Here is an 11,219-nt window from a genome sequence, read left to right on the forward strand (position 1 = left end):
TAGAACTTTTCCAGTCCATTAACGTAACTGTTTTTAACTTTTCTTTTTGAAGTATATAATATTTATATACAGCAAATGCAACAAATAAACTCACACAACCTTCTCATCTTTGATGAGATTTGAACCCCTGGGAGGTCAACGGCTACGATGCCGCTAAGCTCCCATAAATAACTATCCAACTTTATATATATTACTCAAACTCAAAGACAACCAAAGGAAATTAGTTCAAGATTTGATAACTTTGGTAGCATCCCCAAATCTATATTCATGTGATTCAAGCAAATACTTGAACTACAAGTAGACAAAAAACATGAGTGATGATCTTCTCATGTTCTTCCCCTTCTATAATCAAATCCATAATAACTTAGAGAGATAAAAAATAAACAGGGGAAGATTGTTGCTACAGACCATGCTCCATGGATCCAGAAATTCGGTATATGTTGCAAGCAGAACAAACGAACCAATTCCCGAAAGGCGTATCCATGTCCAGTTACTCGTGCTTATTTTTCGCTTGACGTATTTTCATTGAATGATCTGTTCTACTTTCACCAAAAGAGCCATTTTTTGGTTGTTGGAGCTTTAACGCTCGTTGGTTCGTCGTCCTTTTTCCTATTTTCGAGTCCTTGCTTCAAAGCCTCCATTCTTTTCCTGTATAAAATGTCTGCATCTTAGCATCATGTTGAATTGGTTTTCTTAATGGAAGTTTACTGTTAAGCACATCAAAGGGTCATAAAAGTATCTTCAAGGTTATATAAAGACGTTACAATAGGTTTTGAAAAATAATCTGCTAGTTGAGCTAGGAGTTAAAACAGAGGCGGACCTAGAGATTGTTTCAAGTGGTGGCACGATCTGATTATAACAAAAATATCTATTTTTTCTTCACTAGTATACATCTGTTGGTTGGTTTCTTGTCTCTGCGTAGAACAAACCCATGTTCAAATCTTGTCTACATATATTTTTTAAATTCACAACAGGTATATTAGATAAACACCAAAATTTGACAAAACGAGAGCCTTTTGTACAAAGGCAAGAGTATTAATATCTTATGCTAACATTTCAGTTTCAAAAACTATATGGTGACACCCAACAAAACAATACGGTGACACTGTTGAGAAATGTAATTTCTTCCCCTTACAATCTACGTAGGTCTGCCCCTATGTTAAATATAGCTTCTTTAACCGTGGGTAACCACTCCTATGAGTACCTGAAGTTAACAGTCAAACAAACCCTCTAGTGGCCCTGAACAAACTTGAACCGATGATCGGGAACATACCAAGGTCTTACAAGTTAAGCTACCCAGAGGGTCAAGAATTCAATATACCGGTGGGTAATTGAGAGCAAGGTTCTAAATTGGTGTGAGGTGTGGTGGTGAAGCCAAGCCTCAAGCCTTAAGAGCCACAGCGAGGCCACGACGTTTTTCAAGGCGTGACTTATGACGGCAAATCTCTATATCATACATAATATTGTATGTATGTGTGTGTATATATATATATATATATAAACGTATGTTTTCTACTATTACTCAATGAGTCAATGATAATAAGCAATTTAAATCAAGTTGTATATTAAAAACTAACAAACAAGACATTAAAAAGGTAAGAAAAATCAAATATCGTGCTACAAAAAGCACGCATTAGGCCATCGGGTGCCACGGGCTTGGCATGAAGCACAAGCCTTGAGCCACCGCGCGCCATGGCGGATGGTGCAACGAGCCATTTAGAACAGTGATTGAGAGCCATGAATACTTGTTTAACCCTCTATTATTGATATATAATTTGTGAACTCGACCACATAAATTAATCTATTTGGCCACTATGCCTTGTTAGGGAACATGTTTTGCCACAGGTCTTATTTTCCAGTAAAAGTTTGACATTATTGACACATTTTCCCTTGATGACCATTGAACATAACATCATTCTAGCAAGGAAACATGAAGTACAGCAGGCAAACAAACAATTCTAGAGTAAAGTGGTCAAAAGCCTATTTTACTTGATAGTAGAGAGGTCCAACAAATATTCTTTCCACATCTAAGAAGATGAAACAAAATATCATAGATGGTTGATGATTAATGCGTTTGCAGCAACTTTTTCACAAAATTCCTACATGTAAATAAAGATGAACCCATGGTCAGATTTATCGATATTACCGTGCCTTTTGTGCATATTTATGACAAATGGGAACCATTAACTATTTGTTGACTAAGAATTCCAGTCACTCGAATGCCCCCGATCAGTGCAATGGGATGTGTCTATTACTCTATTTATCTATCTCTTGAATTAGTAGTCACTACCTGAGCCACAGAAGATGCTTTTTGACCAATTGCTACATATACAAATATTTCATTTCCTAACCATTTCAAAAACATGTCACTCTTAAGGGCCTGTCTGTTAGCAAATTAAAGGACTTAATGGGACTCACAGCTTATTCGCCAGCTATACATGACCGTTTAGTAGTGGCTTAATGATATAGAAAGTGGCTTGTTCGATTAGCTTTTAAAGGGAGCTTTGTGCAGAAAGTCCAAGTTTTTTCTAAACCTACCCCTCCCAATTAAAAAACACGCTCCTCCATCTAAGAAAAACCCTCACAAACAAAAATCTTTCCAATCTAAACAGACAGATTAATGCACAAAGACAACTTTATTCATACAGGACTTAATGGAAAACCAACCAAACAGCCCCTAAGCTGAATTTAACATCTATTTGGTAACTGAAAGAAGAATGAGAAATTCTAACTAATTATATCACAAGAAGATATAGGACAGTTCAGGTTTGACTACTCAAATCAGGCATTATTGATAAAAGACAATAGCAGGCCCAAACCCCAGCCATCATCTTTGGGACCCAAGGAATAATAGTAGGTATAACAAGATCTAGAGTTCCAAATTTTCAAGATAGATAAGGCTTTGCACCATTGATATTAAAGTTCTAATCTTCTTACGAAAATATGATATTAAGGGTGTGTTTGGTATCTAGACAGTATAGAACGGAACAGTTGTTCAGCGTTTGGTATAAGACATAACTGAACAAGACAGAACAGATAAATGACAATTTTACCCCAAATGAGTTGTTTATATGGTTTATATATTTTGATTAATTTATGTAATTTTTTAAGTTATAATAAAATAAATATTCTTTTTATTAAGTATATAATATTTATATACTGCAACTAGAACAAATAAACTCACACACCCTCCTCATCTTTGATGAGGTTTGAACCCTTGCCCTCCTAGGAGGCCAAGGATTCACATACTGCTAGGCCAAAGGCCCTTTGGTAAAATAAATATTCTTTATAACAAAACATATAATTAGAAAGTTTTCATCAAGACGATCAAAATGACACCAAAATAAATTGTTTATGTAGTTCCCAATTTTTATTTTATACCTTTTCTATACTATTATTTTTATTATTAATATTTAATATATTACATAAATTAATCAAAAATACATAAACCGTATAAAAATAATATTTTGAGAAGAGTAAGTGAAAGTTTAAAGAGCATAAAATACAATAAATAAAATTTAAAGAATGAATAAAATGTAACGAGTGATACGTAGTTGATATTTTAGAAGAGAATTAGGTTTTATTTTGAGGTTATATTGGTAAAATATAGGTTTATTCCACCTTGTTCCATGGGGTGAGGGTAGAACGCACCTGTTCCACTTTGCTCCATTTTGTTTCTGTTTATTCTACATAAAAGTTCTGCCAAACATGGAATAGTGATCCCTGTTTTGTTCTGACCGGTGTACAAAACGCCCCCTAAGTGAGAAGCTAAGGCTTTGCACCATCGATTTCCATTTACCAATATGTGGGTCATGAATTCAATGCATCAGATGATCGATAACATGTTATAATAGTTAATGAGCCAGTAGCTCGTGGTTTTATTAATCAAAATAGTTGTAAAACCAAGGCACCTCGAAGTTAGAAGGCCAGTGGATGCCTGCTGCACGAAATGGTAAGAAGGTGTGTGTAAATTTTACTTGGTATCAGTAAGACGGCCATGCAAACTCCATCTTTGGCGAAACCCTTCTGCACCTTCCATCCCGCTTGCAAGAATCAAGCGCCTGCAATGCATGTTATAAAAAGATGAGAATAAATGGTGTTTGATGCACACATAATGCAAGAAATATAATATATATATATATATATATATATATAACAATTGAAGTATTTGTAATAAGGACCCAGAAATGAATGCTTTCTCAACCGGAGGTTCAAAATTCCTTATATTTCTCATTTACACTTTCCGACCAAGTACCGTTGATTGATCACAATGATCCCATTAGATGGGTTACTTTTTATTGGCATTGGAAGCACATCACATTATGACAAAGACCCTAGTTAACCACTATGAGTCCAATAAACAAGAAATTTCTTAACCACAAGGGTTGTTGTGTAGTGGTTGAGGCCCACGGGGATGCGGTGGAATATCCCCTCTGACCTGGGTTAAATTCCAGGCGTCCAAGACAGTTGTGGTCACTGAGTTTATCAAGGCTGATGTCTTACAGACACAACTTGCCGGGATTAGTCGGGGCATAGCCGGGGACACCCTTCCAAAAATAGATAATAATGAAAAAACAAGAAAGTTCTTGGCACCAGACTAGCAGTTACCCAACAAGGCCCTATCAATTAGTATTACATAAGAGGTTGACATTTATTTTATCTGAAGGCAAAGATCCTGAAGTGGGAGAACACTAGGCCAAGTAGGCAAACAAGGATCAGCTGCATGTGGTCTTACTTCTTTTTATGCTAATTTTTAACCACTAAACATTTGAGGATGCTGATTTTTTTGCATTTTCATTAAATTATCAGTCTCCAATTTACTATGCAAAGTAAAGCTCGTCTTTTATTCAACAATCCAGATAAATAAAACAAAAAAACAAGCATCTTCACAGGAAATAATTTGTGAGAGACCAAAAAAATGAAAATGAAGATCAAGAAGACGATTGATAAGTGCAGAATTAGCATACCTCTCCAATGTTGTGGTTTCAGACTCAAGTTGAGAAGCTCTTTCTTTTGCTAGATCCAATGGCATTGATAACCCTAACTTATACTCGCTATCTTGAAGACGTTGTCTTAATTCCTTGTCCTGTAAAATTCAATATTTTTATGTCACACCGCACACATCATCTAAATTATCTTTGCAATCTAAAATCACAAGAAGCACAAAAAATCTAAATTCGTTAGAAAGAAAACCCGTTTCTCTGCACACTCCCGATACAAAGCAATCTCTTCTTGACAAAATGGCTCTATATCATTAACTTGCAGACCTATAACAAGGATGAAGTATAAAGAAACCATAAAGAATAAGTTTAAAATCCATGTCTAAGGTGATCCGGAAACACAAATATTGACGAGAAACTTACACAAAAATAGGTTCCTCAAAATCCCATCACACAAATTAACGCCTTCGAGGACATGAGAAGCAATTTCAGGTGGAATGAGAGGTGATGGTGGTCCCAACATTAAATCATCTCCAACCAAAACCGTCTCCTCCATCATTGGTTGTGAGTCGACTGTTCGTTCACCAATACAAAAAGAACCCATTACTAAGGTTGTAAAAAGAAATTCCACACCAATCATTTCTTCAACTAATTCAACCCCTTGATCCAATGGCATTTAGGGATTGTTTAGTTGGTTTTCTATTAAGTCTTGTATAGATAAAGCTGTATGTGGGATTAATCTAAATGTATAGATTGGGAAGGTCTTTTTTGGGAGGGTTTTTCCATGGATGGAAGGGGTGTGTTTTTTTACTTGAAAGGAGCAGATTTTGAAAAACGTTTGGCTTTCTGCATAAAGCTCCCTCCTAGAAGCTTACTAAATAAGCCACTTTCTATATCATTAAGCCACTACCAAACAGTCATGTGTAGCAAACCAAATAAGATGTGAGTCTCATTAAGCTCATTAAGCCGCTAACAAACAGGCATTTAGAAACCCATATACTTGTTCCAATTAACATGAACACTTAATCCTTTCAAAATAAACATGAAGACTTAACATTATAAAGAAAATAAGTCAACAAATCATTTATCCATACAAGGGGTAGCAATACGAAAGCAAAATGAAGTTGCATAGCCAGTCCTTTCTTTCAATAATATATTGCTTGTTTAGTTTATTAGCATCTGGTATGCCATCAGTTGGTATTGAACATGGAAAATTCCAATAAGAAAAGTCATATGATGCAAAATCCGACATGAGTATATATAAAAAGAAAATGAACAAACATACCATCCATGATTGGTTCTTTTGATTTAACGTTCCCTGCAGATAGAGAGAAAATGGAATTAGTAAATGCTGTAAATTGGAATATCGAAATCGGAAGACCTCCATAAATGGGCTTAATCTGTCTATGATCTTTAATATGGATTCAATTCAATTGTGCGAAGCTCTAGCAAGCAATATATGTAGGTTAACATTTCAAATCTTGTAACAACAAAATCATAAACCCTAAACCCTAACATCCAAGAATATAAAGAGATGCTTTACCGTATAAATTGATGGGGGAGCCGAGCTATTCGCCGGTGACCGGAAAAATTCCGGTTAATTTGCCTATCTTTATCTCGATTAATTCACCTTTCTGCTTCGTTTCTGATTGTTTCAAGATTTTCCCCCTTCTAGTCTTGGGCGAGTAGACTCTAGGGTTCACTCAATTTGATTTTGATTTTTTTTCTGAATTCTTATTAAAAATAATCAGATTTAAATTATCAAACACTAAAAATTGTTACCGTAAGAAAACTCTGGGGAGTATAATTAATTGCATCAGTTTAACAGAACTCATGTCTTATTTGATCAGTTATATATGATCATTTGGTAATAATTTAATAATATAGAAAGTGGTTTATTCAGTAAGTTTTCATGTGAAATTTATATAAAAAATAAAGTTTTTTTTCACAAATATGTTTCTCTTAATTAAAAAACACGCTTGTCTCATCTATGAAACAACTCTCGTAACCAAAAAAAACTTCTCAACCTATATATACAAACAAATTTATCCATATATGACTTAATTAAAAATCAACCAAACAATCCCCGTGAGTGTTCTAGCTTTTAACAAGTTATTCGAGTTTGTTTATCTCAACTTAATAGTTTTTGAAATTGCATTTTTTTATTAACCTGGATATCCAACCCGCTATGCAGGCCGGTACTGGTATTTTTGAGACCTCCTAGTATTTTTGACCTTTGGAGTCAATCTCAAATCAATTAGGCACCACTCTTTATATTACTTAAAATTCAAGTATGTCTTTATTATAAAGCATTTGACAAAAATTCTTAAAAACCATTTTTTATGCACAAAGTACTGTTTATTGATGCATATTACTTAAAATTCAAGATCACAAGTAATTGTTTGTAAATATAACTTGTTAAAGCTCCATTTTTAAATTTGTATAACTAATTGCACATAAATATAATTTAATACACGATAAACATCTCATTTTAAATATAAAATATCTAAAGTATAATTAGAATAATGATTGAGTTATAACAGAATACTTACTAATTATCTTTATAAAAAATATAAATAAATTACTTCGTTATTAAACCTAAATTAAATTATAAAAAAATTGAATTAAAGAAACTAAACAAAAAATGAGAACTTTTAAATAGTTAATTTAATATTAATATCGATATAAATTTTTTCAAATTTTTATGGGGTCTTCAAATTTATTTTATTCAAAAATAAAACATTATCATTTTCTTAAAACCATATAACATCGTATTATGTCGACAGAGATAAAAAATAAAACAAACATTAAAATCGAGATGTACCACGCTACATTACGCAAATACGTTTCTAGTTTTTACATAACATATACAAATATTGTAGAATTGTTATATTACTATTAATTAATAATTTAATATTAAATAATAATTTAACACAATATATTAAAACTAGTATATAATTAAGTAATTATTAACTAATGATTTACAATTAATATTAACCAATAATTAACCACTATCATCAATAATTAAAGACATACTTAAAAGGAAGTGACAAAAAGCTCATATAAACTAACCTACAACCATCAAAAACTGTCTTTAAAAAACCTAAAAAAAAAAAAAACCTAATTTATATTTGTCAAAATACTTTGATTTTAATATTAATTCGAATTAACCGATTTATCCGTCAAAAAATATTTCATCTTTTGTATACGATAATTTTAATACGACTTTAAAATACACATGCAACATTTATTTTTCTACGTGACTTTTTAGATTTTATATTGCATTTGTTTATTATACACCATATTACTATATAAAATCTTTGAATCATTGATTAGTATTAGAAGGGTATTCGCACAATGTAGTAAGATAAATCTCGATTTTAATGTTTTCTTTTTTTGTCTCAGTTGATGTTATAATACGATTTTATGTGTTTTTGAGAAAATAATAATATATATATATACTATAATGGTACTCGCGCAATGCAGCGAGATACATATCGATTTGTATTTTTTGTCTCTGTCGATGTTATAATACGATTTTATGTGTTTTTAAGAAAGCAATAATGATTTTATTTTTAAATAAAATATAAATTTAAAAAAAATATATCAATTTTAGCATCAAATCAACTATTTAAAAGTTCTCATTTTTTATGTAATTTCTTTAGTTTATTTTTTATTATAATTTAATTTAAGTTTAATAATGAAATAATTTATTTTTGGTTTAATAATATAACATTTTATAAAGATAATAATTAAGTATTCTGTTAAAACTCAATGATTATCTTAATTAAATTTTGGATTATTTATATTTAAAATGAGATGTGTATCCTGTATTTGATTATATTTGTCTGCAGTTAGTTAAACGAATTCAGATATGGAGCTTTAATAAGTTGTACCTATATGCAATCTACTTGTAATCTTGAGTTTTAAGTAATATGCATTAATAAACAGTACTTTACGCACAAAAAGTGGTTTTTAATAGTTTTTGTCAAATGTTTTATAATATAGTATATATATATTATTTTTTAATAAAATATAAATATGAAAAAATTGATATTATTAACAAACTAACTATTTATAATTTCTCGTTTTCTGTGTACTTCTTTAATTAATTTTTTTATTTTTAGTTTAGTAATACATTTTTTATAAAAATAATAATTAAATATTTTATTGAAATTCAATGATTATTCTAATTATATTTTAGATTTTTTATATTTGATTATGTTTATCTGCAGTTAGTTACACGAATTTAAACATGAAGCTTTAATAAGTTATACATATGCATAATTTATTTGTAATATTGAATTTTAAGTAATATGCATCAATTARCAGTACATCATGCATAAAAAATAGTTTTTAAGAGTTTTTGTCAAATATTTTACAATATAGTATAGATTTCTAAAGTATAATATTATTAGAATTTTAAATATTATTATTCAGATAAAAGGTTTAAAAGATTTTGATATATAATAAGCCATGTTTATATTTAAAATATTTTTATATCATGTTTTTAAAACTAAAATTTATATATATAAATAAATTATAAAATCGATCTTAAAATATGATATATTAATAAACATTTTTAATAGGTGATGATTTGGAGTTTGAGGATAAATATGCTCCAAATTTATTTTATATTTAATGGAAAAAAAAAAATAGAGATGTTTGGTTGGATGGTGGGGTCCATCTGCAACAAGGTCAACTTCACTGTTCCAACGGTTCTGATCACTTCAGACATTTCAATTCTTTTTATATATTTTACACAGCCTTTTTTGCCAGCTTGTCAAACTGCTTATTTTTCATTATTTATTTATTCTTTATAATTTTTATTCTTGTTTTATAAGAGTTTCTCTAACAGATTTTTAAAAGAAGAAATTGCATTAAAATAATAATGTAATTTAACTTGATTCTTATTTTGAATAACGTATTTTTAAAACTTTCATTTTAGTATAATAAAATTTAAAGTTTTAAACATTTAAGTATCCAATTAAAAGTAAATTGGTTGATAACTAAAAAAAGACTAGTTTCTAGTTAATAAAGAGTTATATTTAGTAAAAAGTAGCTAATAAGTTTTTTTTTTAATATATAATATTTATATACGACAAATACGACAGATAAATTCACGCACTTCTCTCATCTTTGATGAGATCCGAACCCTTGACTTATTGGGAGACCAAAGGTTTTGCCAAAAACCTTTTGATAAACTAGAAAGATATTCGTGCAATAAATCAAGACACATATCAGATTTCATTGTTTTGTTTCATTCTTTATCTATGTCGATATAATACGGTTTCATGTGGTTTTGAGAAAGCGCTAATATTTTTATTTTTGAATAAAATATAAATTTGAAAATCTCATAAAATTTTGAAAAAACTATACTGATACTAATATCAAATTAACCATTTAAAAGTTTTCGTTTTGTGTAATTTCCTTAATACAATTTTTTAATATAATTTAATTTAACGTAACAAAGTAATTTAATTTAGGTTTAATAATATATTTTTTATAAAGATAATAATTAAGTATTCCATTAGAACTCAATAATTATTCTAATTATATTTTAGATTTTTTATAATTAAAATAAGATGTTTATTCTGTATTTGATTATGTTTATTTGCAGTTAGTTACACAAATTCAAACATGAAGCTTTAATAAATTATACTTACGCATAATTTACTTTTAATCTTGAATTTTAAGTAATATACGTGAATAAACAGTACTTCATGCAAAAAAATTGAATTTAAAATTTTTTGTCAAATATTTTATAATATAGTATAAATAGCTAATAAGTTAAATAACAATACAAAATAAACTACAAAACAGAGAAAAAAATAGAATATATGATATAATTAAAAAAATATATTATTAGTAATCATGAATTGAGTAATAAATATAAGATAAAATAAGAAAATCCGTTTGTTTTTGTGTTGCTACAGATTACTTGTACAATAATTGTACTCTGATTAGATGAAGTTTCATATTTGCACCGGCAACCCTTTAAGTTGTATGATTAATAAATGTGGGCATGGTTTATTTTGGACCATATTACCCACACATTTAATCACGCATATTTAAGTTGTTTTCATTTATTAATTTCAAGACATATTACAAGGGTATTTGCACAATACAACGATATATATATATATATATCTCGATTTTAATTTTCGTTTTTTTGTCTCAGTTGATGTTATGATACAGTTTTATGTAGTTTTGAGAAAACGATAATGTTTTTATATTTTAATAAAATATAAGTATGAAAATATATCATAAAAAATTAAA

General features: G+C 29.6%; 1 protein-coding gene across 2 annotated transcripts; it reads right to left on the reverse strand.

Annotated features, from left to right (window-relative positions):
- Window positions 1-205: 205 nt before the first annotated feature.
- LOC112506807 lies at window positions 206-6,668 on the reverse strand. Of its 2 annotated transcripts, none has more exons than XM_025111088.1 (7): window positions 6,484-6,668; window positions 6,226-6,258; window positions 5,364-5,513; window positions 5,194-5,267; window positions 4,968-5,086; window positions 3,978-4,061; window positions 206-648 (listed from the first exon to the last, which is right to left on the reverse strand). In XM_025111088.1, exons 2-7 carry the CDS (start codon window positions 6,230-6,232, stop codon window positions 546-548), a joined length of 537 nt encoding a protein of 178 aa, XP_024966856.1. In that variant the 5' UTR covers window positions 6,233-6,258; window positions 6,484-6,668; the 3' UTR covers window positions 206-545. The 2 variants fall into 2 exon arrangements, 1 of the variants encoding a protein (XP_024966856.1); XR_003068489.1 differs by having other exon boundaries at window positions 619-648; window positions 3,912-4,061.
- Between the last annotated feature and the right edge of the window lie 4,551 nt (window positions 6,669-11,219).

Source organism: Cynara cardunculus, assembly GCF_001531365.2.
Source record: "Cynara cardunculus var. scolymus isolate 2C chromosome LG 2, CcrdV1, whole genome shotgun sequence".
In the NCBI taxonomy this organism is placed as follows: Eukaryota; Viridiplantae; Streptophyta; class Magnoliopsida; order Asterales; family Asteraceae; genus Cynara; species Cynara cardunculus.